At 34.2% G+C, this 17,988-nt stretch overlaps 1 protein-coding gene across 1 annotated transcript; it reads left to right on the forward strand.

Annotated features, from left to right (window-relative positions):
- The first annotated feature begins 7,926 nt into the window (after positions 1-7,926).
- On the forward strand, positions 7,927-14,751 carry LOC117333951 (solute carrier family 22 member 6-like). The gene is made up of 7 exons (XM_033893370.1): positions 7,927-8,085; positions 8,578-8,794; positions 10,768-10,826; positions 10,984-11,186; positions 12,562-12,696; positions 14,005-14,090; positions 14,630-14,751. Exons 1-7 carry the CDS (start codon positions 7,927-7,929, stop codon positions 14,749-14,751), a joined length of 981 nt encoding a protein of 326 aa, XP_033749261.1.
- Positions 14,752-17,988: the final 3,237 nt, after the last annotated feature.

Raw genomic sequence — 17,988 nt, forward strand, 5'->3', positions numbered from 1 at the left:
AGAAACAGGTCACACGACTCGTGATTGTTGGATATGGAATTTATTTCATACTCGTAAGTTATTTTTTAAAAGTTGCAAAAAACACTCGCTAAAGCTCGTGTCTTTTGTAACTTTTAAAAAATAACTTACTCGTGTGAAATAAATTCCATATCCAACAATCACTCGTTGTGTAACCTCTATTTCTACCACAATACCCCGTGTTATTCAACTCTCAGACCATCAGTTAATCATTACAGCCGTTGATTAACAATCTGTTTAAACCACACGTGGTATAAACTCTGTACGCATTTCGATTGGCTAACACGGTGAACTTTGACCCAAGCTGCAATTGTTATTGACGTCATCAATAATCTAATGACGTCACATCACCGGGTCCCGGACGTCACCGGTACACTTTATTTGCATACGCGAAATTATACTTGGCCACGTTTCCCTTTGATTCAAGCCGATATTATGTGGTAGAAACAGGTCACACGACTCGAAATTGTTGGATATGGTATTTATTTCACACTCGTAAGTTATTTTTTAAAAGTTGCAAAAAACACTCGCTAAAGCTCGTGTCTTTTGTAACTTTTAAAAAATAACTTACTCGTGTGAAATAAATTCCATATCCAACAACCACTCGTTGTGTAACCTCTATTTCTACCACAATGCCCTGTGTTATTCAACTCTCAGACCATCAGTTAATCATTACAGCTGTTGATTAACAATCTGTTTATACCACACGTGGTATAAACTCTGTACGCATTTTGATTGGCTAACACGGTGAACTTTGACCCAAGCTGCAATTGTTATTGACGTCATCAATACTCTAATGACGTCACATCTCCTTTTATTTCTCTCCCTCTATGTAATCCTTAGTGTTTTTTTCCTTTTCTGTCAGTCGCTCTCTAACCCTCATGGCAAAGTTCCTTGCATAACTGTCTTAGTAAGCCATGGAGACCTTGTCGTGTGTTCGTACCATCATATTTTGTGCCAAGTTAATTACTACAGGCAATGTTTTAGCATTCGAATCGTACATAGCAAACAAATTCAGAACTGTGACATATCACGAGTTATGAATAATATGATGGGAAGACTTACCTTCACCTATTTGATCACCATTGTTACCAGGATTGCGTAAACTTGTAATACTTTTCTTCAATTTTACCTTTCTTGCATTTACAGTTGTTGGATCCCGTAATATCCGGAATACCGTGGGATCCCGTAATATCCGGAATACCGTGGGATCCCGTAATATCCGGAATACCGTATTTTGACTCCGGAGTTGATTACAGGTTTAGTATGACGCTTCCCTTTGCAGAGCTTTGTTTATCATTACATTCTATTTTCACCGTTGGACTTTACATGTCATGATTATTTTCTCATAGACAGATAACATAACATCAACCATCAGCGATGATGTCCTGCGTATTTACGCTCAATTGTTACAAACTTGAAAATATTTGATAATTTCTATTTTTCCTGGATTGCCTAAGTTAAGAAATTTGCCTGAATACCAAAGCTTGATCGGGAAAATATTTCATGCATTTAGGGAAACATTGTTGTATTGTGTTCGTCTGTTTGCTCCCAAATTTAAATCTAAAGTTTTCCTGACATGCCAGTAAAAAATACAAAACATACATATATTTATATTTTCTTACAATAATTTGATTTAATTATTTGTATGTCGAAAATCTTAAGGATATTGGGGGAAGAATGTAGGAGACACTATAAAGAAACATAATTAACAAGAAAATATTAAAAACAAAAGGAACAGAGGAAACACAAAAACAAATGTAACAGTAAAAACACAGAAACAAAAGTAATAGAGAAAAGACCAAAATAAAAGGAACAGAGGGAACGTCAAAAAAAGAACACAGGAAATACGAAAACAAAAGGAACAGAGAAATAACCAAAACAAAAGAAACAGAGGGAACGATAAAACAAATGAAACGCAGGTGATATAAAAACAAAATGGAAGGAACACAGGGAACACCAAAACAAAAGTGAATGCAATATTAAACTGACAAGTAAACGCTATACAGAATGAACCTGTATAATAAAAGGATGGTATACGATATCTTGTACTAAATTTTACAGACAAGTGTTGTAACAAAATAATATCTAGGATCTGATATTTACCAATGAAGACTACAACAAGGAGTTGTATCGCTTCTGGAAGTATAGTTAGCATCAGGAAAGCAGCCTGCACGCGTTGGTATTTACCAAATGTACCAAGCTTCCGCCACACATCATCGAGGTCAAAAGGTCCTGCCATAGGTCAATTACAAGTCCAGTAAGAATTGTTAAACAACTAAATCAATATTATAGTGTTCTTATTGATTTAAAATAAGGAGATCATTTTTACCTGTAAAGATTTTACAATGAGAAACTTGAAAAAATAAAAACGTAATCGACGACATGAAAAAATGGCAATTTCTTGTTAGGAAAAGAAATGTTATATAATTATATACACTTATCAACTAAGAATTTCAATGATTTTGAATATATACGAAATGGATCGCTTGTGCTTACATCACTTTTTGACCCGGACTTTAAGGATGTTTTGTTAGTATTAATTCATAAAATAAGCAATTTTATTACATTTTTACCAGTGAAATATCAAAGATTATTCATTCTATAAAAGTGATATTTTTCACTAGTGAAAAATATCACTTTTGCTGATTTGACCAATCAAATTAATGATTAGAAAATACCAAAATAATTGACCAATCAGAAAGCCCGACATATATGTCAGCGCCTGGACAGGGGTAAACGTATGCAAACTTTCGCTGTAGGCCTAGTTAGCATACAGGGTAGGTTTTTCGTTGATAAAAAATGTAATAAACAGAATATCTAACGCAATCGTGAAACATATCAAAATATTAGCCCCACTCGTGAAATATATTTGGTATTACTGAAGACACTGTTAGATATCCTCTATTTCTTGCAGCTATGAGTGCTTTATCTCGATGGACACGTCTCAGAATACTGCTTTGTGTATTGTGGTTTATTTGGTAATAACTTATGACGAAAAAACTATATGATGTCTTTGAAAATGAAACGATGTTAGTTATATCAATTTCTCGGGCTGGGGAAATACGTATTATCGTATCATCAGACACCAGAGGAATATCATATAATCATCATTTCTTCGTAGGTAAAAAAGGCGAATGAACAAATAGGAGCTTTACTCCATTAAGAAAATATTGGACTTGCAATACACATATTTAAACAACAATGACTGCTCAAAATTTATATAAAAGAGGGACTACAAATAAACTGAACTAAGAAAATCAATATAAATCAAATACAAACGTGAAGACAAAGAAACTGTGATAATAAATCTCAGAAAGAAAATAAGAAAATAATATAGCCCCTCATAATGATATAGATATTGACCATTACCACACAGATTATTTGTTCAAGCAGTGTTTGTTGCAATTTATAGTTTTTATGTGTCCCGCGAAACTTTCACCAAAACAATATATATCCTTTGTTTGATGTCAATCAAATCGAAGAGATTGAAAAGTTTTCCGAATCGTTGAATAATTTGCTCTAAGTTTTGTACTTCAAGATTAAGGGGAGATGCCTCACAGATGAAATCAGAGCATGATTGAATACTTGAGCAGTATCCCTTCTGATTATAATGTCTTCCAAGAGAATACCAGAATATTCATGAGAACAAAGGACTGTTCAAAGCAATACGATATTTCACACGGTCGCTCTCATTTGGACCACTTGTTCAAAAGAGCCTCTACAGAAAAGGTAACGATTCTTGTAAAACCCTACAATTTCACGTTGGGGTACCGACCGGCATAGCGACGACAAAAGGGACAGCTTACCGGGGAAGCGTGAGGAAAATAAAACTGAATTGTAGCATTTCGTGATTAAAAATCCAAAATGTCTTTAGCTCGTTATTAATTATTACTTCAACGATTTAGAAAACTACCCATAGGTAATTAATTCACTATTTTGAGAAACGTGGATAATTTCTTACCTTTATATGAAGCCATTTTTGTTTCCCCGAGGTATAACCCTGGTTTATACAACTACTACAGCATATAGCTGGTCGGAAAACGTGTTTATACATATATTTGCTCATTGATATATTTTTCACCCTCTTCTGTTTGTATTAACACGCGACAAACAACATATATAGCAAGCAAGCTCGTCGACCAAACAGATATGGAAACACGAAAAAAAATCTCCATTGATTAAGTCACTAAAATTATGTCCACTGGCACTTATGGAAGGATATGTCAACACTTCTGTCACCGTATCTTCAGGAGTGTAGTACATTTGCACATCTGTATGGTTGACGATATCCTACATAACCAGCGTTACAAAGTAACCAACAGGTGACCCGACTAGCACTTTGACACATTTTTATAAAGATAACGTTATTTTATAAATGGTGTGATCATTAATTACTAAGGTATGTTATGGGGATGTCCGATTCGTTAGTGGTTTTCCTCTATAATTGTTATATAATATGTATGGTTTTTAGTTGAAATGTTAATTGTTATAATATTACTTGGATCATAACAGAGGTTGGAATTTCATATTAATGAAAACGAATAATAGCAAATACGATAAAATACACTGTACACAACATATATAACAAACTCAAGTTTTCCATAACTACATATATGTAAAACATTACCAGTATCTGACAATGCATAAATGTGCATGTATGGATACGTGGGTATGAATCTTAGTTAAGCATGCAACATATAAGATTGTAAAGTCAAATCTATAAACAGCCATTTCCATCAAACTGTGGAAGTGAACTTCTAGCACAAATCGTCTAGAAAGATAGAACAGTGTCCTTTACCACCGTTTATTTTTTTTTATTCTTTTAGTAAGTATATCTTGAATAGATATCAATATCAATATCAATATGTATGTTTTTTTAATAAAACAAACAAAAGCACAGATGTATGCTTGCATCATATTAACACGGGCAAGTGTATAATATATGCTTGTTTAGCGGTGAGATACAGAGTTGTTTTTCGGATCCTTAGCAAATAAAACAATCAATACTTGAACTGCTGTATAAAAATGCATGATCATGGTTCAGTTTATCTTAAAAAGGTGTTTGATACTGTATGGAGAGCAGGCCTTTGGCAAAAAAATACATAGCAGTAATGTAAATGGTAAATGTTTCAAAGTTATTTTTAACATGTATAATAATATTAAATCATGTGTTCAATTCAATTCCAAAACGTCTGATTTCTTCCCCTGCTTAATTGGAGTCAGACAAGACAAGGGGAAAACTTATCTCCCTTTCTTTTTTCTGTATTTCTTAATGACATTGAAAGTTAGTTTGCCTCTTTAATTTTTGTGCTTTTATATGATGATGATACTGTGTTATTCTCAGAAGGTCCAGAAGGTTTGCAAAGTGCTTTAAATGTATTTCAGCTTTATTGTGAAACATGGAAGCTTAAAATTAATGTAAATAAAACAAAAGTTATGGTATTTTGTAAGAAAAAAAAGCAAACAACATCATGTATTTTTATTGCAAAATGAAACTTTAGAAAATGTATTTCACTTATTTAGGAATTACGTTTAATTACAATGGCAATTTTGTCAACGCGAGACGTAGACTGATCGATCAGGCACAAAAGTCAATATTTTCTATATATAAAAAAATCAGGAATCTTTCTCTTCCGATAGATATACAATTAAAACTTTTTGATTCTTTAGTAGAGCCGATCCTATTGTATGGGTCAGAGGTATGGGGATTCGAAAATTTGAAAATGACTGAGCAGTTTCACCTAAAGTTTTTCAAAAGAATTCAGAAAGTGAGGTCTACTACCCCAAATTTTATGATTTATGGTGAGCTAGGTCGTGTGCCGTTAGAAATAAATGTTCAATTAAGATTAGTATGTTTTTGAAATAGACTGCTAAGCAATGATAATAACCTAAGTAAGAAGAATGAGTTATATGTAGGTGCGTGTGCGAGCGCATGTCTAAATTGTATAATTACACGCTCATGTATGAGAATATTATGTTTTTGAACGTATGCATTGTGCGTATCACTGTGTGTGTGTGTGTGTGCGTGTGTGTGTGTGTGTGTGTGGCTGGTGTTATTATATACACACATGTACATGTAACTGTCCATTCTGTCAAATGTATTTGTATGCCTACTCATGTTACACATATATTATGTGTCTGAGTGTTGAATAAAATCTGAATCTGAATCTATCTTGTAGTTTAAGTCAACGAGACTATTCCCGCCATACTGGCTCTAGGCGACTTTCACGATTGTGACATCACAGCTTGGAATCTATCTATAGCTCCGAGTTCTGATTGGTAGACAAGTAAAATAATCAAGTTTGACTGCTTAAATAATGGGAAAGTGGAGACGGTTTGATGGTAAAGCGAACGAATTCTTAGTTAAATTATAAAGCATCATTCCGGTAGCACTTTAATAGTCGTGTCGAACATGACAACCAAACCCAGAACTCTTTACAAGTTATACATAAAAGGATGTACAGATTAACCCTCGCCTATTTGATTGCCATTGTTTTCCTAAATTTGGATGACTATTCTCAATGAGATTCCAAAACAAACGGAGAGGCAACATTTTTTGCAAAAAGTGAAAATTTGTGGTGTGGAGGACAATTAAATTATTTTGAAACACGGTGGCAGCGTATACCTAATATGCACTGAGAATCACCTGAATCCTCAAATGATAAAAGCAAGACGTCTACTTATACAGTTTCAATACTTATCTCGATAAAATGATTGATAAAGTTAATTTTAATCATTTGCTCTCTTAGGCTGGGAACTATGTAGCCACTATCAACACTTCACGGAGTTAACTCATTGGTTACTCTAGTGCAGGTATATTTTGAGAAGTTATTGCCATATATTATCAAACTTTCAGTTTGAAGACATGACATAATTTTAGATTGACCTTTACCATTGCCATGTGTCGGTAAAGCCTAAAAGGCTAACCGTTCCGGGGAATATTGCCCATTTTCATAATCACTGTTGCTAAAACAATCTATATTGATATTTTCCTTGCTCATCTTTCGCGGTAATTTCATCGATTTTTTTAGTTCGATTGATTTGCTCAAACGCTGATATTCTAGATCTGTTTGAACATTTTCAAAAGTTATCAGGTGGTCGACCTTCATGGAGATATGTCTAGTTTTGTATCTCCCTAGTTGTGATACACATTTACAACGGTCACTTACTGATCAACATTATGCGCCATCGGATACAAACAACGGAAAGGTTTATATTATTGTAATTCTTAATGTAATGTCAGCTCTCGTTTGTACTTTCTATCAGAGGCTGCTTACATATTAACATGTTTGTTCACTATTCAGAATAAATTCATAACCTTGTGATCACACAGGCTAGATCATTGTTTAATTGTTTAGATTTCTAGTTTAATTCTCATATCACATAGTAACTTGGAGTCAACTCTGTTTATAAATACCATGCCGGAATACAACTACTTGGATGAAGTTTGGAGGAAACTAGGGGTATGGGGAAGATATCAAAGCATTCAGATATTTCTGCAACTAACATCAGTGTTGTCAGAATCTATACACCTGATGGTAATAGTCTTTATAGGTAGGTAAGTTGAGTTGTTGTTGTTGTTGTTGTTGTTGTTGTTGATGATGATGACAAAAAACCTTGACCATACACCATTTGGAATTAGATATGTAATGCCCTCTGTCTGCGACAATATCAATCGTACCTGTTACTGACTTTAGGCACCAGAAAGCGATTCATGGCTCAGATTATAAGTTAGCCTGCACGCAAGCATTATTTATTTATTTACATACACTGTATGGGTTAATTTAAGTTCTAAAACTAATTAAGGTTTTCCTGGGTTTTTTTAAACGTTTTCTTTGGATTTTGTTCACGTCCACAGGATATCGTCCATCGTACAGGTGTGCTGATTTGGCAAATGCAACAAGTATGTACGACACACCGTCTAACACCAGTCTTACTATTCTGAACCAGGCGTGCCATGTAGACCTTCTACTGAATGGTACCAACACCACTCTGATAAAGTTGTCACCCTGTCCAGCCGGATACACGTACGACCTAGAGACAGATCGAACGTTTGTTACAGAGGTCAGTCATTCGCTTGCTGAAGTACTGGCAAGAGGAGTACCTAAACTTTTTAAAGAGATTATTCGGATACTCAAATATCTTTTCATTTGTTTATTAAAGAAATACGTCGTTAGTATACCTAAGTACATCAATCCAGGAGATTTTTTTGAGTGAGGTCATCACTATCATACGGTTAAAAGAGATAAAGGGAACGACCGAATGTCTCTGGTAAGCTTATCAAATACAGTAGTCAATAATTAAATTAGCCAAAAAAATCCCAAAAAACAAAAAACAAAAACCAAAACAAAAAAAGACCTCCACACACAAAAAAAAAAAATAAAATAAAATAAATACAATAATCAAAATAAATTCATACATGTTTTAGAATAACGAATACTTACGATGATAACTATTTTGTAAAAAAATATATTAGGAAGTAAGTATACTACGTATGTATTTTGTTGTTTTAACCGGCCTTTAATGTGTTGATCTGTTATGTGTTACATGACACAGTGGGATCTTGTTTGTGAGGGAGCAGAAAGAGCTGAGGTGTCTCAAATGTTGATGATGATCGGACAGATGGTCGGAGCCGCCTTCCTTCCTCCGTTATCAGACAGATTTGGACGGAAAATTGTCTTGGTGACTTCACAAATCGTCCTATTTGCCTCCGGGATAGGTGCATCTCTGCTACCTTCGTTTACATGCTATGCCATTATGCGGTTTATATGTGGTTTGTCACATCAGGTAACTATCCACAGTGTCGTAGTATATGCATTACAGCCCTGAGCTAATGTTACGTTATCTTAGACTATCCTTAACCATAAATCTAACCAATAGTACATTCTGTACGTGTTTAAAGCGTACAGCGCTGCATACTGAACCATGTATTTCAAAATCCTTATTGTCGTTCATACTTTTGTTGTTGTTCCGAATGTTACATTTCAAGTAATCCGATATCTATATTTATCAATTAACTGGCACGTTCTGCCATGTCATATGGTCATAAATATCGTAAGACACATATGATATAACACTATTGTGACGTCATCATAAATATGTGACGTCGCATTGTTGTTTGAATAGAAATCTCAGCCGGTTTTCGCCTGTCTTATATATAAACGAAAATTGAAAGTTTGTTTGCTTGTATTCTTAAAAAAGTAGTTAAGTGATAAATATAATCTTACACTATTGGCTACTTCATATGAATTTATCAAACTCGTTCAATGGTTTGATATGCCACCAGCCTAAAGACTCGTGGCATATCAAATTATTGATCTAGTTTAATAAATTCCATTTCACATAGTGACCCATGTAAGATCCTTTATATCTTTTGGATATTTCATCACTATTAGATATAGGATGAATTAATGCCATGGACGTTCTGTTTTCGACAGAAGTTTTTTCAGGTAAGCAATAATGAAAAAGGTTAACTAATGTACACTAAAGCATTCATGGGAAGACTTTAAATATGCTTTCAAAGTAAAAACAAGCACATCTATAAAATTACAGCAGTTGATATAATCTTTGGAAAATAGATACATAAAGAAGACCTATATATCTATATCAAGGTTAAGGTAACGATATCTAAAATAAACACGGAAGATATAAGGTTTGGTCACGAGTTCTGTTTTTCATGTCGACCTTTATATACAGGCCCAAATCGTCTATGACGATGAGTAAAAGGATATATCTTTTACTTCATTTTTTCTTTAGACCGTGTATACTCATGTACCGTCATGGATGCAAAAAATGCAAATCTTCTGTAAAACTCTGACATTATGCCTTTGTGTTGAAGCTATTGTTTAGAAATATTACAATACTTATGCACATGGACAATGGTACCTTTCTGACTGCAAAAATAAGATTTATGTATTTTTCCTTTCTTTTTACAATGGATTCTCTATCAATTACAATGACATTGGCTAATATCAGATGTAGTTAATACATGTGCTAATTAGAGCATAATCATAGTTCCCTAAAACACAGACTAATATATACATGTAACAATAAGCATTGCCTTGTATGATAATAAAGAAAATTTGAATTAAACATTCAAATTGATCGTTCTCTTGACTTTAACGAATTTTAGTTATTGGAATATGCAATCAAAGAAATACACTTTTGGTATTCCTATTGTCATTGTTATCATAAAATCTGAATATAGCAAGACACTCGTGTAATGAAATTATCGTGACGTCATTATCAGATGTTTAGTTTGTTTAACGTTCCAATCGAATTTTGCCTGTCCCAATTCAATCTGAAGATTTTGGCGTGTTTTCTCATGAATATGCTTTATATAATACATATCTTTATAAACTCGACATGTGAATGATCTGTAAATGCTATATAAAACTGCTTTAATTTCAAATCATATAATTAACTCCAAACGGGAGTCTTTTCTATGTTTCTCTCGTTTGACACACGTGAAGACTGGCTTAAAAACCTTTGTGTTGACATGAATATTCATATTTTTTTCCAAGAATATTGATGAGGTCTTCTTAGGCTGGAAAATAGAAATGGTATTCCAAGATGGTTGTACCCTTGTGTCGGCAATATTTGCTGATATCTTTCCAAACAAATCAAATAATATATAAAACGAAGTTTCTGATAAGTAAGATTTTCCTTAGCTATTATCTAAGGAACAAATTATATTACTTGATTTGGTTCATGAATAATTCATGAATGCGAGACCTTTTGTATCAGTGCCCCCATGGGATCGATCGGAGCCATGCGGAGACAGATCAGATGAGTACCTACAAAGGGTAAGGTCCTTTCGGATTTAACGTAACAAAAAAAAAAGAAGTTAATTAGTACTGTCCATAACTAAAGACTGTACTGTCTTGGAAACCATTGATTTAGACATGCATACTTTATATAATTATTTGTTTTGTAATGTAAACTGTAATATTCTCATTGCAGGGAATGGCGATGGCAAGGGCTGTGATGAGTGTTGAGATACTTCCAGAGGAAAGCCGGTACATGGCGGAAGTCCTTGGATGTACAGTATGGGCGCTTGGACTGTGCCTGATTGCCCCTGTGGCTTATGTCATGCAGGATATGTCATGGCGATATCTTTACCTTGCCCTATCCCTAATTTCTATACACAGTCTTCTCGGATTTTGGTCAGTTTTGACTGTTATCTTTATTGTCATTAACTGACTCTGTTCTCTAATGTCTATATTTAAGTTAAAATGTAAAACGCAAGTATACATAAGGGTAGTAAATGTAAGTGAAGGAAAACATGAAAATATAAATTAAATACATTTTTCAAAACTAGGTAAGTCGTAAAATCTATTCATTTGTGCCCCCAAGTATCACTTGTTATTTCAGATAAGTCTATCTTTGGAAGAACAGGAAGCTGTAACGTTCTTAAATTGCTTTTTTTTTTTTATCACAGGACGTTTGACGAATCTGTTCGTTGGCTCTTGGCTAATGGTAAAATAAACAAAGCAAAGGAAATTTTAAGAAAGGCTGCAAAAATGAATAAGGTCAACGAAAAAGACATTTTGCAGGTCGTTGATAACGCAACATCAATCGTCTTGAAATCAAAACTAATGAAGAAACCAAACCAAGAACAGAATATATATACTGAAGAAGAACTTACGGAACCCGTTATAGAACAGTCTTCGGAAGTTCTTCCTAAATACACAGTGTGGACTTTATTTACACGACGGCGAATAACAATGATTACTCTTATCATGACATATACTTGGTAAGTACAAAAACAAATCATATAAAAGCATACGTGTTTTCAGGTATATATATGGAAAATAACTATTTTTTCTTTATTGTAATGGTCGCTTTTAAATATAATCTTTTCTAATCGTTTTCGAGGTTAAAAATGAAAATATGATTATTAGAATAATAAATGCTTCTAGAATAAAATGTTTAGAACTTCTCACTCGGAAACCATGGCTCGTTTCAAACATTCCAGGAAATGTTATCCGTTTTGTGTCAAACGTCGAAGTTAAGATTAAGGGTTCGTTTCAGGTTTCTGTTTGTGATACTGTACAATCGATTTGTTGGACTTGTAGTATAGAAAATAGTGAATGTTCGAGGAAGGGGACCCAGAGCTAATTAGTAAGACATGAAGTAGAAATGTGCTGATAGTGAACATTTCAGATAAGCGATAGCTAATTAGTGGATTATTGGGACACGAAATAGAAGTGCCTTGACAGAGGAACATATAGATTAGTGATAGCTAGTTAAGATATCGAAATCAAACTTAGATGTAGATCACTGAAATTAGATAAAAATGTTCTGCCTACTAGATAATTTGATAACCGAATTAGGTGAAGATTTAGGAAAACGGTATGTTTAAGTTTTGGATGATAACTGAACCATCCAACAAGTGGTGCCTAGATAATGGCACAGCGTCATTATTTGTATTATGTTTATCAAGAAAGAGTAACAATTAATACAACAACCTATATCTTGAAGGTAAGTTTGCTTGTTTCGCTATAAAGATATATGATGGTTTCCTTTAATGTATTCCAGGCTTGTCGATAGTCTAACATACTACGGTTTGGCTCTATCGTCTGCCTCCTTACCTCTCGATCGCTTCTTGAGTTTCTTTCTCCTTTCCCTAGCAGAATTACCTGTTGCGGTGATTGAATATTTCACATTTAATAGGTAAGTAAAATACCTATTCCATCGAGGCGTCAATGTCCAATGACGAGTGATATTTCAAAATAAATCCTTCATATTAATACATTCATTTATTAGAGTATCATCTAACCACTTTAAAAGAAATGCCATGTATATACATGTGCAAAATGTAAGAGGGGAAGGGGTGAGGGGTTCTAGTGCTTCTTTGGTTAGTTTAAAGATCTGAGATCATTTGATTAATCGTGAACATCCGCTCCTAAAGAACGCTTTTCCATCAAAACGTTTGATTTTTTTCAACTCTACAATTCCCAGAAAGGTGAATCGGGATGCAAATACATTATTGTGAACTAAAAGGGGAACATGTTTCGTTAAATGTACGTCTGGGACTCGCAGAAATCATGCCGAAGATAATTTTTTTTGTTAACTTCGGTGACCAGACCTTCGAAGAGACTATAGGTATACATATGGACAAAATATATGGCCCTCGGTTGATTAACTTGTTTTGGTTTTCATATGAACATGATTTAACTGAAAAACTTTATTAACCATGTCAATATGATTAACCTTGTAGAACTTGAAATCAGGGGCACTACATACTCTTGATCATCAGCCACTTACTTCGATCTTTACTTACAACTAATATGTACATTCCGAAACTGTTAACTTTCCATTTCTTGATAGCAACATCCCTACATCATCTACCTATGGTGTTCACATGCCCCTGTTGATTCGATATTCAAAGGTTTGTTCCCATTATAACGATTACCGCGACAAATTTCGACTTGTGACGGTTAGATCAACAACACAAGATTCTGAGAGATGCAGGTTGATGAAGACCATTGGACACCATGATCTCATTTGAAAAGATTCTATTTCCTTATGCGATGTGAATTCAGACATGTTTGATGCTAGTTAATAAGCCTAGTAGTTCTGTTGTCAGAACCTTTACTCTCATTTGACATGAACCGGGATTTTATCTAGATTTGTATTGCGGATGTCGTTGAAGAAGCAGTATTTTCAGAAGTCTTCATGCAACTCTATATTTTTGTTAACATCTTTCCCCCCGTTTAATTGCTTTTGAGTTTGAATTATGTGTTTGTTTTATGTCAGTATTTTGTGTGACGTGTGTATTCTTTTCTGATCAGTGAAAACCGTGAATAACTCACTTTTTTTTCTTTATCTTTAAGTTGCTATTGGAAAAAAGAACCTCAGTGTACTCATTATCATTTAATTATGGTTTAAATGCATCTTTCCGATATACATGTTTTAGCTCTATTTTTTTTTTCATTTTATATATTTTGATATATTATATGCTTTGATATATGTCTTAAGCCTAGGAAGAAGGAGGCTGTGTACCATTTTCCATGCCGTAGCTGCCGTATCTCTAATAGCGGGCACAATCGCTAACTATCTATCAGGTAAGTCCGTAAGACTTACAAATACGATATATTTGACTCCTATTTTGTGATAGTGGTCACGTTCTAAAGTGTCGTTTAAATACATTTCAATCTATCTAAAAGCATTTTCATACATTATAACAAAGTGTTGACATGGAGAATAGTATCGAAAAAAATAAAAATAAAAACAAAAACAGCAAATATTATAAAAAGTGTTTTATTACAAATACATGGACAAACATGAATATATGTCATAGTTGAAGATGAGAAATGAAAGTTTCCTGTAAGATTAATAACTGAGACGTTAGGAATTACAATTTGTTATCATTTTAGTGACAACAAATATCTTTTGCATGAGAGTTGTCTCATAATTTCCATTCCTAAATAATTAGATAATATGTAAAATAAAGTCGTAATGAAGGAAACCTCGTAGTAGTTTCTTAACCTTTGACAACTCTGATCCTCATATTTTAGTTACCGAAGTTATTAACAAACTAAAGACTACTAAACTATATGTCACTGCTATAGTATATAATTTCGATTTTTTTTTCTATTTTAAGGTAGACCGGGTGCCGATGTAGCGTTGATGGTATTCTATTTTATCGGAAAGCTGGCGATAGCCGGTTCATATAGCACGATATTCCTCTTTACTCCAGAATTGTACCCTACCAACCTCAGGTGAATAAATTACTCCTCGTGCATCTCATTCAGTTATTGTATGCTTTTTTGTAGAAGATATAAGATTTGACGGTTTAAAATTTTGAATTTTATATATTTATTTAAAAAAAGAATGCTATTATTTAAGGGCATTTGCCAATTCAATATATTGAACATTATGCAATTCATTTAATTTATTTGTGCGGCTGTTTTGTACTTCCCCTTTTTCATTTCTACGTACGCGGCCTATTTTAAATTTCGTCACTCGCCTACTAGGTTTCAACAAAAAACTATTTTCAGAAAATCATTGTCAACGCTCTAGGGGCTTCATTCCTTTAGAGATATTGATCAAACTTCTGACACCATAACATCCTAAGGTTTGTAAACAAGGTGACTGTAAAACCCTTTTATTAGAAAATCCCTGTTTCTTTTGATATCATTCCTCAATCAAATGACTAACGTTACCATTTATGGTTTTGTTGATCCATTTACTGGTTAAACCTGTTTAATGTTTCATCCACGGTCGTCCGTCTGTATGATTTTCAGTGAAACACCCAAACTTTCTCAATGGATCTTGATAAACTAACACAGTTTAAAAGACTATCAGACTCTTTCATATGTGATTATGTACGATAGGGATATTCCACCCAGGGGTCACAAAATGTTGTGAAACCCGAGGCTTCCGCGCCGTGAAATGCTATGTAAGATATCTTACATAGCTATCTTACATGGGCAAACTCTATCCAACATTGCTTGAAAGAACATAATTTCGTGTTTAAGTTCGGGTTTCAGGATTGTAAGATCAAGGCAAACGTAGAATTGTTTTTTTTTTTTTGTTTTTTTTTTTGTTTTTTGAGAAAATCCGGTTCATTTTATATAATTCCCCTGTCATAATACTAACATTACAATTTCTCGTTAAATCAAAATTAGTAGCAAGATAAGTGTACACTTATCATTTTCCCAAATCATTACACTGTAATAAACAGAGGTATGCATTTCAAGGTTGTTTTCTGATTGAACCGCATCTGTGAATGTTACTCTGTACAGGAATGTCGGTATTGGATTTTCGTCCGCTGCCGGACGAATTGGCGGAATGTTGGCACCGTTTGCTGGCCCATTGGTAAGTAGTCTGTTTATATTGGTAGTATATCAACATGTTATAAATAGGAAAGAAATTACAAAAATAGCATATTGTATGTGTAATATACAAATTGATAACTGCTACTTTTCATATGAGTTTTTGCACTTAATTCCAGGCTGAAAAAATAAGCTGGTTACCTGGTGCAATATTCGGAACCATGTGTCTCACCGTAGCCCTGCTTTTACCTCTTTTACCTGAGCCCACTGGACACGAACTTCCAACCACAGTTGAGGAGCTGGAGCGCTGGTATAAGCATCACAGCGGAATAAAACGAAAGAAAACTTTAGATACGTCACTCTAGAGATACATTTGTTATCAGTAGTGAATATTTACATAAAATATTTCTGCTTGATTGTAACTTTTCCTTATTGGCAATATCTTTACGTACCCAAGTTGACGCATTTCTTTCCTGACAAAAAAGGAGTGTTCTTAACACTCACTGAAGTCCAATAACAACACAAGTCCATATATCTAAAGTTTGCTTCTTCTTCTTCTTCTTCTTCTTTGGAAATCAACCGAATTAGATCTCGAATGTACTGAAATACCGGTTATTTTGAAATATAAAAAAAACACCTTCCAAATACCATCTTTGTCTTTGCATTCATATACAATATAGTTTAATTTGAAATAATTTAGCCTGAAATGTCGCTTTGATAGGTAAATTCATGGAAGCTAAATCATTTGTTATGTCGTATAATATGAAAAGTTGCCCCAATCGCCATTTGAAGTTTTTGTCATGCTTCAGTGCGTCCGATGTTTCTTCAGATGAATTGTCTTTCTGGAATACTGTTTCCATGATATCCAAAGACGGATTATGTCATCTTACTAATTGAGCAAGACGACTTGCACCTCTTCCTCAATCGCATAGGTTTAGGTATCCACTGAAGCCTTCCTTTTTATGCAAGATAGTCAATATTTGACGTTGTATTGATTAGCAAGAGCGCAGCCAAGAATTGTTCGATCGTCTGTTGAAGGTCCGTTTAATAATTGTCTTGGACACATATTGGCAGCACTGAATGGTACTTGTCCTGTGTCTTCTCCTTCTGTATTCTTATGTTTGTTAATAGAATCATTCATGTACCTTGAGGGTGATAAAGGGGATTTCAATCCGAGGGGATAACTCCAAAGTTGCCAAACACTGGGCAAACCTCGTGCTTGACAGCTTAAGAATCTTACCCAAAGGTGGAGATCCCCTTGTCTCGTTCCCGAGGGGGTGAATTAGTTTAATTTACCTTGTTTACCCCTTCGTATATCGAATATTTGCGGTACACCATTTCAAGACGATGTTGACGACACTTGATTGAATTGTCGGCGTGACGTTGTATAATTGTAAGGATAATAGGCAGAGCATGTATAGCTTGTCTTAACTCCAGGGTGAAAATCTCACACCAGTAACATTATCGACATCCCTGTCAAGGATTAGATAAAAGGCAATCTCACACCAGTAAAATTGTAGGTATCCCTGCCCAGGGTAAAGGAAAAGAAAACCTCACAGCAGTGAAATCATGGATCTTCTCTTTCTGTAGTCTAACGAGGTCTACCAGCCATGAGAAGCTCTTCTAACAGTATGCGACCCCGAGCCATTCCAACAGGTTATCATTGTTTGGTCTAAGTCAAGCTTAGAAGTGCAATTTTGTAATGAATAATTAACAGTATAGTATACATGTACGAGGGATTTAAACACTGGAACACATTTCCGTTTTGTACCAGTTTGATATTTAAAATAATAGTAATCTGATGATCTTAGAAAATGCCAAGCAAATAATTTTTTAAATGTCCAATTGTGCTAAAACAAAAATTATTTTATTTTATCTATTTTGAAAACAATATTTGATATCTGTAACACTCATTATGTTGAGAAAATGGATTTTATATCAAACGTTTCATTTAAAGTCAAATGTTGATAGAGCTTAGAGGTTGGAAATACAGTATTACTTTGCAAGTCATTGACGTGTTTGTGGCGTGATGATAGTTATGTGCAAGTTCCCTTAATTAAGTGATAGTAGAACTTATATCGTCAACGTGAACGAACGTGTAACTCGATAGGCGATGGCGAAATATAGATTTACACGAAGGCAAAGGATGAAAAAACAGTATTTCAAAGTTTCCGTGAATTATGAA

This window comes from Pecten maximus, chromosome 9 (genome assembly GCF_902652985.1).
Source record: "Pecten maximus chromosome 9, xPecMax1.1, whole genome shotgun sequence".
Lineage (NCBI taxonomy): Eukaryota > Metazoa > Mollusca > Bivalvia > Pectinida > Pectinidae > Pecten > Pecten maximus.

What these genes read in the sequence shown, in the direction of transcription:
- LOC117333951 (XM_033893370.1), top strand. Translation starts at nt 7,927, where the DNA reads ATGTACGACACACCGTCTAACACCAGTCTTACTATTCTGAACCAGGCG. An exon ending in CAGATGAGTACCTACAAAGG is followed by an intron (nt 10,827 to 10,983) that starts GTAAGGTCCTTT and finishes TTCTCATTGCAG; the next exon opens with GGAATGGCGATGGCAAGGGC. An exon ending in GAATATTTCACATTTAATAG is followed by an intron (nt 12,697 to 14,004) that starts GTAAGTAAAATA and finishes ATATGTCTTAAG; the next exon opens with CCTAGGAAGAAGGAGGCTGT.